At 39.5% G+C, this 14810-nt stretch overlaps 1 protein-coding gene across 1 annotated transcript in view; it reads left to right on the top strand.

The window, feature by feature from the left end:
* SLC35F1 (solute carrier family 35 member F1) overlaps nucleotides 1-14581 on the top strand; it is a 233073-nt gene extending 218492 nt beyond the window's left edge. The window contains exon 8 of the mRNA XM_051792241.1: nucleotides 10492-14581. Coding sequence (XP_051648201.1) covers nucleotides 10492-10716 — 225 coding nt within the window. The 3' untranslated portion in view covers nucleotides 10717-14581. The remainder of the gene's footprint in view (nucleotides 1-10491) is intronic.
* The last annotated feature ends 229 nt before the right edge of the window (nucleotides 14582-14810 follow it).

Genomic DNA, 14810 nt, shown 5'->3' with positions numbered 1-14810 from the left:
ACACAAAGACCAAGAGGCTAAGTTTCATAAATACTTGTGGAGAAAAAAAAATTAGATGAGAACCTCAGCATTTCCCAAGAAAACAATCATACTTTTGAAGACAAGGGAGTACAATGAATGTGTTGACTTACATACCTCAGCAATAATTTGCAAGCCAAAGGAGACAGACAAAAGAAAAAAGTCATGAATTAGCAAAGCAGCAGCTGCATTCAAAAGCTTAAACAAGGTTAAGTAACTGAAACACTGTGAAGATTTTCAAATTGTGATTCTTCAAATTGGATTCTATTTCCACCTTAGCATATGGACACAAAGGCTAAAAGTTCCTCAGAGATGTAGATAGAATCATCTTTGAAAGAAAATGGTAAGGGTTAAATGCAATAGCTCCATTATAAATTTGGAGATTTCTTATGGAATTGAGTGTGTCTTTATTTCCAGAAGGGACCAGAAAAGAAGGTAAAATATTTAGGAAGTGTGCTAAGAACTATGTCTGCTGTCCACGTGGTTTATAAAATCTGTTTTGTTTTACTGACTGGATTGAAGTCCTTACTCCAGTTGTGCCTCTTACCAGCGAAATCAATGGATGCTACAGACATACAGGGTTAAAGCATCCACATGAGCTTCTATTTCCTACCAAAATGGAGGAATGGATTAACAGGCAGTCAAAACATCAGTCAGATGTTACTTTTACATGCTTTCAATCTAAGCAGTAGGGTTCAAACCCATGATAAGGGATAGATCCTTGTCATCAGCACTGCTGACAAGCAACTTCATTAGCTGGAGTAAACTTCTGGAATTATTCCCACCAACCTACATGTGTTAAGTTTAGCAAGCAAGAGTGTTTAAAAAGCTCATAATGGGTCTGAAGAAGATTTGTAATAGCTTTTACTGAAAGTAGTCAATTTTATATCTTAAGGACAATAGGACAACTTGTAGGGTAGAGCTCCACATGCAACTGGACAAACCACTAAAAGATTGTTAGAAATAAAGAGAGAACACAAGGAATAAAAATAATCACCAAAGAAAGGTGATACTGTGCAGGTGAAAAAGAAATGGTGTAAAGTTAAATTGCTGTAAAAGATTAACCAAGCTTGGCAATGAAGAAGAAAGTGAAACAAACAGCAAGTTCTTGTATATGAAGAAATAGGTTCAATATGCAAAGACAGTGGAAGTCAAAATTAAGCAACCTCTAGCTTGGTGCCAAAACAGGAGTGGGACCTTTTGTCATTTTCAGTAAGGATGAGAGTTAAATATGAAGACAATACACAATGTTTAATAGAAATGGAAGTTACTAGATCAGAGGTAGAAACAGAACACAATAGTCTGAATACTTCAAAGCTTATGAATATAGACAGTTGGAATAATTTTATGTGAAGTAGGTGATAAACTAAAAGCAGAAGTAGACACCAGGAGGATAATTAGGGACATGGAGGTAAATGGAAAATTGGATAAAATGCAACTTGGTTCACAAAAGAAAAATAATCCAAACTAAATGTGATGTCTGTCTGATAATTTAACAGAATTTTGTAGACAAAAGTCAAATGGTAGATCTAATCTGTAAGGCTTTTGAACAGTGCAGCATGGAAAATTATCAGTTAAGCTAAAGGACAGGATTAGTGCTGTAAAGATTGGAAACTAGGTGAGAAACTGGCTAATAAGGATAAAAGGCAAGGCAGAGTGCTGAGAGAGAAATAACTGATGGAGGTCCCAAAGAGTTGATCTGAAGACCAGTCTTGTATAGTGACTGTAGTAATAGATTTGGCACCCTCAGTGCTTCAGTAGGAAGAAGAATTAAAACAATCAGTTGACAAGAACTGGCTGACATTGAGAAATACTGTGAAGCACAGAGTGCAAGGTAGTGTCTGTGGCAACAGATGGGAAGAATTTGAGCACGGTTGTGACAAAGCTGTTTCAAAATGAGTCTGTCTAGGTATTTCTGGTATTGATGGAGAAGTGCTACTACCATAGGACAGGACGACTTACCACCTCAGGACAGCACTTTGCTAGCGGTAGCAACAGAATTTTTTGGTCAGCTCAAGAAGGCCAAACAGAGCTTTTTCTCTTATCAGCTCCATAGCCTTGACAGAGTAACCTTGGTTTTGAACACACTGAACACAATTAGCCTTATATACAGTAATACAGAATCAAGTACAGCAGACAGCTGCTACTATATTAAATACTTAACACAAAAGCAAAAAGACACATGGCAACTGGCAGCCGATAGAGCAAACCAACAAAGAATTTGGAAAGGTAAAAGGGGGGAGGCAAAATTGATTTTATAAGCTTTTCTGTTGTGCTTCTCTTTTTTATATTGAGGACATTTAAAGGACAAGTGCTTTACCACTGTCTTGCCAAGTGATTGATATAAAGTAACTAAAAATGAAGCCCTCTTATCCCACAGTAAGGATGCTCACAGAAAATTAGAGTAATGTAATATAAATGTTTTAACGTCACATAAAAATCTCTTTCCTACACAGATAAGATTAAAACAGATTGCAGGACTCATTCTACCTTGCACTTTTTAATTAGACAGACTGCTGGTGCTGCAGGGGTACTGAACACAGGCTCGTTTTTTTCTCCTCGTCTGATATCAGAGGTGACAAAGGGAAACAGAAAAGAAAGCAGCATTCCCATCTCCCTGGCACTCAGGAAAGGAAGAGAAGCCATTTCACACAAACATTTTGCCCTAACAGGCATGTATTCAGAAAGGACAGCCTATTATTATTTTTTAATAATGATACCATTTGAGAAGCATGAAATCATGCAGATTTGTGCAAAAACAATATTTGCCTTAGAGCTGCATATGTCAGCCTCAGAGATTTCTCTCAAAATGCTATCAGTTTTCTCCATAAGTTTGTTTTATTCCACCAATAAATTCCAGGAAATCCATTAAGTTTCCCAAACTTTAACAGAATTTGTAGTGACAGTTTTCCAGTAACCCCTCCTCATTTTTCTCCCATGTAGGTAACCTCAGTATCTAAGAGGTAAGAAAACTTAGGACTTTCCCACTCACCCCTGTCTTACCAGTTAAACTGTGCCCACCAGCAAATACCATGCAAGAACTGAAAAAGAGAGTGATGCTGTATGACTGAAAGCATTGATCATTAGGTTTTTCCTATAGTAAAACATTCAAGCAGTAGAACAGGATCTTTGAGAATCAATTGGAAGATACAGAAAATGTGTCACATAATTTCTTCACATCGTGGTTTCCATGCAACATTTGCAATTCAGTATAAGCAATAGTAATGGGTAGTATTTCATCTGAGTTATTTCATATTGAGGGTGCAATCAGGCATCAGGAAATGAGGAGTATGGCCTTTCTGCCATGCATGAAATGACAGGAAATGCTTCCTTTGGCTTCTCTGTTTTCACCAAATGGCAGTGAGACCAGTGTCAGATTTTCACTGGTGTTCAGGCAAGACACTTCTTGCTTTGGGTTCTGGCTGGCATGAGCGACAGTGATGTGTTGAGACATGCCTATAAGTCAAGCCTCCTTCATCTAGTGATGATCAAAGATGTGGAAGAACTAGCTACACATTTCACTTTGCATCCCAGCTGATTTCAGAGGGCAAGATAGGATTGTAAGTCACCACTTTAGATTGTATCCTCTTGGTTTGCCTAAGAAATAGCTGGAGGTAATTAAAGTGTGAAGATAATGCAATCCTGCTGGTAGTGGACTGACTTGCTGCCCAGAAGTTATCATCGTTACTGAAGCTGTCCAGCACCCCTTGGTACCCTTCTCAGAAATAGAACCAACACTTCTGGTCAGGCATTCCAGCTTCAGCAGTTGACGAGCAGAGAAGGAATGCTAAACTGTATGTCAGTGGTTTGGGTCCCTTTGGAGATCTCCAGATTAAAAATCTCAGAGATCTGAACCTATATAGGTTCAGGTGGATTAGTTTTATCTGTTCAAATACAGTCTGGAAAACTCACAGCAGCCCTTCTAGTGTGTGGGGCCATTTGAGGTTACAAAATATGGTGTTTCACTGTTGGTGGTTGCTCCAATTTCTGTTGATGACAAAGATGTATCATCAGCTGCCTAGAGCTTAGTTCTATAGTATGTTTGAAAAGATGTCTATGTACTTCTGAGAAATACTCTGCCCATAACTTCCACCTCGTATCAGTGATCAGTCAACAGTCAGGTCTTTATCTCTCACCCCTGAAGGTAGACAGCAGCAGTTGAGACTGAACCAGCAGCTCATTCTCTTCACAAAGAGCAGGTCAAACCTTGATTCCCAAATGGACATCTTACTCATAGGCTGGAACAAAAATAGTCAGCAATAGTTTGAGTCACAGTCCCAATATAAGACAGACTAGGTCAGATCCTCACGGGTCTGATTGGAGGGAGTCATCAGAGAGCACTATGAGCTATGACTGGGATGCTGGGTCCCATTCCTATTAATGAAGTAACAGGGCTGTAATATCCAGCTATGCAAGTGAAAGCGCTGTGTGAATTCATAGCTCTCAGAGCTCTCACCCATTCTGGTACTGCTGGTGGCTGGAGAGTGTGTTCATCCCACAGCATAACTTCCGCAGTTGGCCACAGTGAACTTCATTTGCTATATTGGGAGTAAAAATAGAAAACTATGGAAAGAAGCTCAGCCTCTTGATCAGTTTATCAAACCAAGTGGAAACATCTGTTTGCTATATAAAAGATAATGAGAGAAATTTGATTTTAAGTCCCTTCACTCAGCCTGCTCAGGTATTCATGTGTGAAATTACCCAGGGGAAAAAGCCATAAGTCAGCAAAGGAACCCCTATTGGCCTTAACTTTGATGGGCTGTGCAGCATATGCTACAAACTGAATTAATCTGGAAAACAAAGAAGCTCATTGCACTGCACAGACCTACCGAGGGGAATAAGATGGTGGAGGGAACTGCCTGTCTGGAGAGCATGGAGGGTGTCAACAGAAATAGGGGACTTCGTGAATTCCACCTCACGTGTACATTTTTCCCTTTCTTCATCAATAGGATTCTAAGGAGATCACTTTTCTCTGAGATTTAAAACTTGAGTTAATAGACCTGATTTCTTTATGCATTTTTGTCAAAACGTGGAGAATTCCCAGATAAGGTAGAGAAAAAGGTGGTTATTCCATTTCATGCTTTATCACTGAACATATGAAACATGACAATTGTAAATTTTCAGTTAATACTATAAAAAAAAATCCTTTTAAAGTCATAAAAAGCACAGTTGGGTTGCCATAGGCTAGGAACTGGGGTTCATATTATCTACCAAGAGATTCAGTCTGTGGCTGCTGTTTTGAAATACAAATGGAACTGGAGTGTGGCAGCTCCAATAGTCTGCTCCTGCAGCTATTTCCAGTTCAGTGGACTGAGTTAAAGAGAATTTGGATTTTCATAACCATTGTAATAATGGTCACGATCACTATCATGATGGCTGAGCGAAAAACCAAAATTATCAAATCATTGAGTTTCTTTGTCTGTGTAGGCTTTTTTTGCAGACTTGCATCTGTCTTGTTTTGTCACTTTGGATATTGTTTTGCCCCAGTGTCGGCGGTAACATGGACGTGGACATCTGTGACAGTCATAAATACTTGTCTGCGGCTTCCCTTGTCAGGAGTCAGTCAGTCAGTCAGTCAGTCAGCATAGTATTTCCTAGGTGTGATACAGTGATTCTTCCATGCCCTTTCTTCAGGCTTTCCCTTCTAAATTCATGATCTGTGTACTGAAGAATGACTCGCTCTCTCCAGACCCAGGCAGAAATTTACTGCCTTTTAAACCATTTTTCTTTCTATTTTTTCTTCTACTGTTACTGTCTAATCATTATTCAAGATAATGAAATCAGATGCACTCTTTGTTCCCCATCAACAAGTTTCTTTTGCACCCACCTTTCTAAGTGGGTTACTTTAAAGCATAAGAGTCTTAGAGAGGAAAAAGTGTTTTACCCCTAATGATTTAAGGATGTATGAAAGACAGATTTCACATGGAGAGACAAGAAGAAGAAAAAGATAAAAACCAGTAGGGAGTAAATTTTGAAAGTTTTAACAGTTTGTTATGGATTTTTAAGGATCCTAAGTTTTCAGCTGCCTTTATGTTCATCTGCTTTATTTTAGGAATCTTATGATGCTTGACTTACTCCCAAAATGTGTAATTTTGATTCACTTACAACGAAAATACTGTATATAAAAGCTACATTTTGTTTTGTAAACTTCATCCACACTTGTATGTAGCACTGCAGGTATGTCTGGGTTCTTTTCTAATGTCAAAGAATTTGCACATGGATAACAGAAAGTTAGAGTGATTCCACCATATATTTTCTGTGGTCAGCTGAACAGTACTGGTTTTCTGGTGGGGTTTTGCAGTAGCGCATTCTGGAGTGAGGAGCAAGACCCCTATTCCTGTAACTAAGCCATCAGGTGCCATTAGCTCTTCTACTAAGCCTGACTTGGCAAATGCATTCAGCTACTGGGTCCCTAAGGAATATCTCTTAGATAAACACCAAAAACATCCACTCACCCAGAATCAGTGCTTGTTTTGATAGACTGAGCAAATCTTGTTGGACATGTTATCATGATGCATTTGTCTAGGTTTTGCTTTGTATGTTTATCTGCAAATTGACAGGCACCTAAAATGTGCCTCTTACATGCTGATAGTTAATGGTGGTTTAGTGTAAGAAATTTTCACCACAGGTGCTAATAATGTCTAGAAAAGGCATTTTTTTGCATTTTCCTAAATTTTTAATGTTTGTAAATATCATTATGTGATCCATATGGAATACTAGTGGTTGTGAAAGCAGTTATAGACACCCAGATATCAGAGCAGAGCAGACATTGTGAGAGCTGTAGGGCTGATTTAACTGTTTCATTTGACTACTCAGTAAGCTTTGGCAGATGCTTTTCACATTAGTGGTGAAATCTGAAATGTTGTAAGTAGGGCACTTTGCAAATGAGATCTTTGCCTTGTCCTCAGAGGATGATATCCCTATTTCCCATTTTTATTCTGTAAACTCATCTTTTTTCGGTAACCAAGTGTTATTATCTCTTTTAAATAGGTAAGAAACTGAGAGTCCTCTAAAGTCATTGTGATTCACAAAAGAAATTCACTGGTTAAAAGTCATACCCAGGACTCAAGAGTGTTAGATCATTGAACTAATGACAAAGTCATCTGGTCTCTCAATAAGCTTCATGATAAGCAAGCTTATGTACATATCTACCTATATGTGTAGATGCAAAATCTGTAGTGAAACTATTTAATGATATAGAAACGTGAGTTGGGTTTTATGTTGTTTAGTGTGTGTGACACTCATTAGCTAATCTGAGCTAAACAGTTTCTGATCATGTTACTCTTTGAATAGCTTACAGTTATCCTGTTTAGCATGGAAGAAAGAAGGACTTGGAGAGACATACCAATCTGGATATTTTAAAAACATTTTTTCTTAGTGGATATGCATTTCTGTAGAAAGCAAGAGATAAGTCAGAAAAATGAAGGACAATATTTTCAAGTAGCGTTTTAGCCGGAGAGAAGAATTATACACTTCCTGAGAGCCTGCAGTTGTGTAGAGAGTAGCAATGAAAAGTGATCTTCCCTCACTTCATTTTTTAGGAATAGCTCTTTTGTTGGTTTTGAATGTGTTTCTTTTTTCTGTCTCTTAATAGTGAATCTCAGTGGATGAGGTTTGCAGGTCAAGATAAAAAAACCTCCAAAACCTACATGTAGACAGCAGTACAGTGTGCCTGGAAATCCTATCTTCAATAAAATACAAGTATTTCAGTCAGAGTCTGAGGAACACAGTACAGTGCTTTCCTTACAACAGATTTTGAATTTGGAAAACTCTGTCTGCATCTTTCCATCACACTAGTGGAGTCACTGCTGTTTTAATAGGAGGAAAATGCCCATTGATTTCAAAGGGTTTTGAATCAGTCTGACAGGGTATTGACAAAAAACAGAGATTTCTCATATACCTGCAGCATATGTTCCTATATTAACCTTACTAACTACCCTTCTACTTCAATGTGGCAGAGAGCTGCTGCAGAAAGCAATTCAGCCTGAACCTTGTTTCTAAGGAAGATAAAGATGGAACTGTCATAGTGCTGTCAGGATCCAGGTCTTTTTTGGACTAACTGTGCACAGATACTAAAGACAAATGATTCACAGACCTTTGTTCAGATTTCCCCAAGCTATGTCCAAACCCTTTCTCCCAGGCTGGAGATCTGCCATGAGGGAGGACACTAGGATGGCAAAAGACCCCGCTGGCACGAAGCCCCTGAGAGAGGAATGAGAGGGATGGTCAGGAGGAGGGGGATATGGTAGAGCTGGAGTGACGAACCAAAGTGAAATTGATTTTGTCTGGGTAGCTCCTAGAGCAAGAAAAAGAGCACGTTTAGCTGCTGGAAGCCCCACAGATTCCTCACAACAGGACACAAGGCAATCACAAATCTGGCTGGCACTCTGGCTATGCAGTAGAGCAAGCCAACTGGCGGTCTGGGGTGAGAAATTCAAGCATAAGGTGGGAATGAGGGATAGTGGGAAACTAGGGATGGGAAATTGAATGTATTTGTCTCCTGAGTTTTGCTTGAGCTTAGCCAGCCTCACTGTTGCCAAGTGATACTCAAGTTTAAATGCAAGGTGAAAGGGGGGAAGAAAGTGCAGACAGCAAAACTGAACTGTAAATGGAGGGGAGAAATGAACTGGAAGCTGCTTTGAAATTATGGACTTGGGTTTGATTGCCACCTGGGGGAGATCTAAGCCTAAACAGTTCTATCAGACCTGTGTCAGATGGAAGGAATCCTTCAGCAGATGCAGGGTGAGGCTCAACACTGTCTTTGTGACTGGTGGGACAGCTGGATGGCTTCATCAAATTGTACTGCCAGACAATACCTGAGGACCTGGTGACATACCTGCAAAAAAACAATTAATAGCTGATGAAAAGGAGAACTGTTTCTACCCTCTAATCCTTCTTACATGTTTTAAGCTTTCCCCATTTTGTTGCTTTCCCTCTGAAACATGCACACTGGATGTGGGAAACATGGGTTACATGTCCAAAGCTTTCAAAGATACTGAGGATTCTGTAAAAAGGCCAAATGCTTCCTCAGACAGGAAATTGGATGGAGGTTTTGTAGGTTTATGAAATGATAACAAATTAACATCACTACAAAACCAGCTTAAGTAAAATTTGTTTTCTCCACAATGATGATTTCTTTAAGTATAAAAAATGGAATTGCTCAAAAACTTCCAAGATAATATAGTTCAGTCTGTTCATTTTGTGCCGTTGTAAAGGGATCCAGAGGAAACAAATGGAGCATCCATCAAGACAGAGTCAGTCATGACTGAAAAACAGATTTGCAGACACCTTCCTGTAAACTAGTCAAGTACCTCATGAAGAAGCTAGTAACAGGTTGCAGCTAGTTCATAGTGCTCAAGTACAGATTCCTAAAAGTTGCAGAATACAGGCACTTCTGAAAGTCTCACTGAATACAAATCAGTTATATCCCCAACAAGCTGTCTATGCAATTTGTCGTTCATGGTTTCTCCCACACGGCATGCATGAAGAAATAACTTGTGGTCTAGAATCAGGAGACAAGTCATATGGGCTTTAAGCCATTTTTGTGCCCCTTGTAGCAAGAACACAGTATCTGAAGCTAATATCCAAGGGTCTTTGATTTTGAAACCCTGCCTTTGCCTTTAGTTTTATCTGAAAGGACTAACAGATTGCCAAGAAGGTTCTTTGTGTTGTATTTTTAGTCCAGACACGAGTCTGCATATGTCTGAAAATTCAGTCTGACCTCTGATCTAGTGAAGCTGTTCCAAAATACGTGTACTTGAGCTTTCAGTTAACTGCCCTCCATATGTGCTTTCAAACCTCATGGTGTCAACCCAGAGCATGTTTCACAGCAGAAGTTCATCCTGTCCGAACTCACATTACATTTTCTATGTACTATGTACTATGTACATGTACTTTCTATTCACAAGCAAGAGAAGCTGCAGGCAGGCTTTTAAAGTGCCTTCATTAAAATATATTTTAAGTGTATATATGTTGTAAATGCTTATTGAAATGTTTATTTGATGATATTTTTATATTACCAACAGCATGTTATACTTCATAGACATATGGTTTAGCTGTAATTAACATCAGATTTATTCACTACCTGTCAGACATTTTTAGATGACGGTACCTCAACACTGGAGCTGGAGAAACTTGGACTAAGAGAAGTAATTGGCTTGTTTAAAACCACGACAAAATCAGTTTTGGATCTGTGACCGCAACCCAACTTTCCCAAGTCCCACCTGGGACTTAATATGCCTGGCCCACGGGACGGCACCGATTAGCTCTTGGTTATGGAGGACAGGGGAATTGATGGGAGTAAATCAACTTTCAAAGAGTCATCCCCATAAAAAGTCAACATCGAAGTGATAGGGAGTTTGTTGTGTGCAGTGCATGCCAAAACAAGGATCTGTACCTACCCCATCTGTGCGTCTTGCTGAACACAGGGTGACTGGTGCTGTGTCTAATGACTGTACTCTTATTTCTGCTTAGTTTTCAGGACTTTACTTGTTGTCATTCTTCACTATCCTTGTTGGGCTGATGCTCTACTCCTCCACGTCCACCTACGTAGCCCAGGATCCTCGGGTGTACAAGCAGTTTCGAAACCCTTCAGGACCTGTTGTAGACCTGCCAGCCACTGGCCAGCTGGAGCCTTCGGTGACATACACCAGCCTGGGGCAGGAGACAGAAGAGGAGCCTCACGTTAGAGTTGCTTAAACCCAGGGCTGTTGATCACCTACTGACAGTGGAGCTCGTATATCCATTATCTCTGTATTGTACATAGAGAAAGGTATTTACCAGGTGCAGTTACACTGGTGAGCTGCAAGGTAGCAAATAATGAAAGCTCATAAAAACACAAATTAATTGTTACAGGGTGTTCATTGCAAGGAGATGCCATCCCTCGTTTATGATATGAGCAGCATGTTTGCAATACAAACTGCTGTGTATGAATCAGTTAATGTCAGCCTACCTGTGAAAGATATTCAATATATAAGATTAAATTACAAAAAGAAATTCATAGAAGGGTGTTTCTGCACCCACTGAGTGATATTATGCCTAAGCCACACCAGTTGTGGAAAAAAACTCCTTTTTACAGCAAATACACTTTGTGCAGTCACTGTTAATTTCTCTCTAAGATTTGTTTGTTTGCACAAAACAGATGGCTTAGTCGTGATAGCAGCAGCCTGACACATTTTTGCTAGCACCTTGGATTTGATGAGGAAAATACAATGAGTTCATCTGTGCTATCTGTCTAGTTGCCCTTTCTAGGTAATCTGTTCCATGAATCCAGAGAAGGGACAACTTAAAATATCCGTCTCTATTCTAGGAATAGGTATAAGGCAAGCATTTTAGCCTTTCTATATTTGCAGAAGTGAAGTACTCAAGCATTGACCTCTCTATGATCCATGGCAGATTTCCTAGTGGTTGAGGTTCTGCATCAGGTTAGTTAGAAACTAACAGGGAGTTAGTTTCTCTGCAGTCGTGACTTAACAAAGATTTCTTACTTTTTAAATTTTAATCTGTAAAAAGAAAAACACATTTTCTAGTTTCCTATGTATTGTACCTCTCCATGGTAAGATGACATATCGTGTGGATCAGGGCACTTATTTTAGATACTCAGTGCATTGAGGGCGCCTTCTGCTGTTCCAGTTTGCTTAGTCTCCTGTGGTTCATTATTCTAATGACAGCTATTTAGAAATGTGTCAGTTTTTTACCAAAACCCACAAATTGTAAAAAATCAGGAAGATTAAGTGAGAAATTCATGAGCAGAAAAACTGGACCATCTGCTGGTGTTGCTGCAGTAGTGCCAAGGCATTAATACTAGCAGGGTGCAGCCACCTATTTTTATTAACTATGAGATGAGCAGAAGAATTCAGCAGTTTTCTTACATTCCTGGGGACATATGAAAACAGTAAGGGTGTGCTCCATGCTTCTGTACACAACTGTACTTCTGCCTCAGGAGCCTTATCAGAACTGGGGAAATCTTAATCATCACCATCAAAAATCCATCTTCGCCTGTGTGTTTGCTATTCTGAGAGCCAAATAAAAGGGAATCATTATTTCAATATCCTTAATCTATTTTTAATTTAAAATTAAGGAAGAAGGGATGATCTTATGTCTAACAGATAGGTGAGGCATCTAGGAGAGCTTGGTTTTATTCACAGATCTGCCACATCTTTGCATGATCCTTGGGCATGACTTACCTTCTGTGTGGCTGAGTTTCCCAGTCTGTATATACGGGAATAATGATATTTTACCTACCTCACAGGGGTGCTATGGGACCAAGTTATTTTAAAATGCTTCAGGATCTTCAGAAGGAAGGAGTTTAAGAAGAACATAATAGTGCTGTAAACGCATGTATACATTCATTGTATTTGAGAATGGAGTTTACAGCACAGTTGATGAATATTTTGCTTGTGGGCATAGAAGGTGAATTTGATTTGAATGTTATTCTGCTGGAAAAGACTGTCTCAAGTGAAAATGTAGGCCTTCATATTTGAAAAATACAGCTTACCTATTTCTATTTAAAAAAAGAAGAAAAAAATCAATCTGTACTCTGGAGATTAGAAAGGTCACACAGTTCAACCAAGCAGGATGAATTTCTGCTGAGGTAACATTCATCTTTTATAGACCTGTTCTGCTTTAATATAGAAGGAACTTCCCTGAAGCAGACTGGGAGAAGTGTATATATGCATAATATACATGAAGTGGCAAATGCCAAAATGCTGTTGAACAGCAGAAGTATGTTGTATCTTACTCTTGCTGTGGAGAAGAAGAAGTGATTTCTTTCCCGCTGTGTTTAGGCTGTCTGCCATGATCCTGATGCACCTGAGGGAAGGTTCTGCAGTATTGCCAAATCATGCCCAAAGCCATCTCAAAAGCTTTGGTTAAGATGGCTTGGTACTAAACTAACAAATGTATGATTTTTTTTTTCCCTGCCTTCTGTTTATTTAATCTTTTTAGCACTCATGTTTCCAAACTTTTTTTCTTAAACCATTGAGGATTAGAACAAAAAAAATACCCAAACAACAAAACAGAACCAGATCCCCACAGGAAAACAGAGTCCATATTCTGGGGATATTAAGGAAAGTCTAAATTAAAAAAAAAAAAATCACACGAGAGATTACATGATACTTCAGGGTAAGATCCTTGGGTCAAGCCCTGTGAGAGCTTTGACTTGAGGTGGATTTCATACATTGCCCAGGAGCAGGGGCTCTGATTATAACCACCACAGCTCCTTCAGGTACCTGGAGGAGCACTGGTGGGAACCTGTCATCTCAGTCTTTTTTGCTACCTTTTGTACCAATTAAATACCTTTCTCTGAACGTTAGTCCCTGTGTTGGTCTGAGAACCTTGAGGATTGTGTGTATGTGTGTTTCATGTTTACGGTTCCTTCCTTTTGCATAACTATTTTGATTAATTTTGGTATTAGTATTTATTTTTAAGCCAAATGTTTGTAGTCCTTCGGCTTCCCCCTCCCCATTTTTTTTACACTAACTTGTAGATGTTTGTTAGAGTCTTTCTGAAACAGCTGGGCAGGAGGCATCTCCCAGCCGAGTCACTGGGCTGGGAGTTTTTCTTTACAAGGGTTTGCAATCCCCGGGTGGCTGAGAGGTGTCACCTGAAGCGATTTTAGTAGGCTCTTTTAAAAGGCTCTGTTGTACAGGAATAAGTCAGGAATGTCTCAGTGTGACCAGTGACCAGTCACCATCCCCTGTGCTACTTGCTCAGGAGTTTGATGTGCAAAGCAGGGCTGCCTGTGTTTCCTGATAAACAAGGCAGATACTCAGATTAGCACTGGTATGTTAGTGCTGGATGGACCTCAAAGGAAAACAGTAGTATAGCTTTACAAGTAACTATGTTGACTGAAAAACTGGGGTCTTGTGAAGGAAAACGTTACTTCTACCTGCTTGTTCTCTGCAGTGGGAGACCTCAGTACACACCAGCAAAGGCTCAGCTATCTAACCGGCAGCTACTCTCCGTGTTGCGTAGGACGTCTCTAGCTCTGTGTAGCTCCTTGCCTGAACAAACTGAACCTCTGTTATAGTGCTGGCTCTGGGCAGCCCTTAGTAAGACTGATGTAATTTTCTGCTACTGGATGAAAACCTTCACTGGGAAACAGACCTTGTCTTTGTTCCAGCTATAAAGTTTCAAAACACACAACAATAGACCAAGCAATTGAAAATTTTGCACCACTGTGTCATAAGAAGAAGTTTCAATGTATAGTGTAGAGATTGCTAACTTGTGCTATTAACATTTTGACAAGCGTGTAGTATCATTTTCTTTCTTTTTTTTAAACCATTTAGTATTCCTGAGCTAGCTACAAATAAAAATTTTACCCCATGGGTAGGATTTTATTGTTAAATGCCATAATAAAGCACACTAATCTTGACACTGCAGATGGAAGTATGAACCAAAACCAAAATCAGGCAAACAAAATCCCAACCCCAAATCCTGCATTGAAAAGCTGAACAAACCTTTCTCCATTTTGATATTTGCATGCACCTATATGGACTGGCTGTGGCAATGTAATGCCTGTAATAATGTTTTCAAATAAAAAAATAAATGCTTTATGAAAGCGCGGTCATTGGTTTCTTGCCTGTTTCCGTTCTGCTGTCTTTGCCTAAAATGATTTTTCAGAAGAGTATTTCTTGGCTGCAGGACATCATTTTTCACTGTACTGAGGACTTCTTTCCCTTGTGAGGTGGTTACCTGCAACTCCTTCCTAGGTGTCTAAGAACAGATGCCACCGGGTGTCCTTAGGTATCTTGCCTGGCCCAGTAGTGCTGCTCCAGAAGGGTAAGGGGACT

Source organism: Manacus candei, unplaced genomic scaffold (genome assembly GCF_025592945.1).
Source record: "Manacus candei isolate 608988 ecotype Guabito, Panama unplaced genomic scaffold, ASM2559294v1 h1tg000034l, whole genome shotgun sequence".
NCBI lineage: Eukaryota > Metazoa > Chordata > Aves > Passeriformes > Pipridae > Manacus > Manacus candei.
Note: the sequence above shows the minus strand (reverse complement) of the source record. Positions and strands in the feature narration are given on the sequence as shown.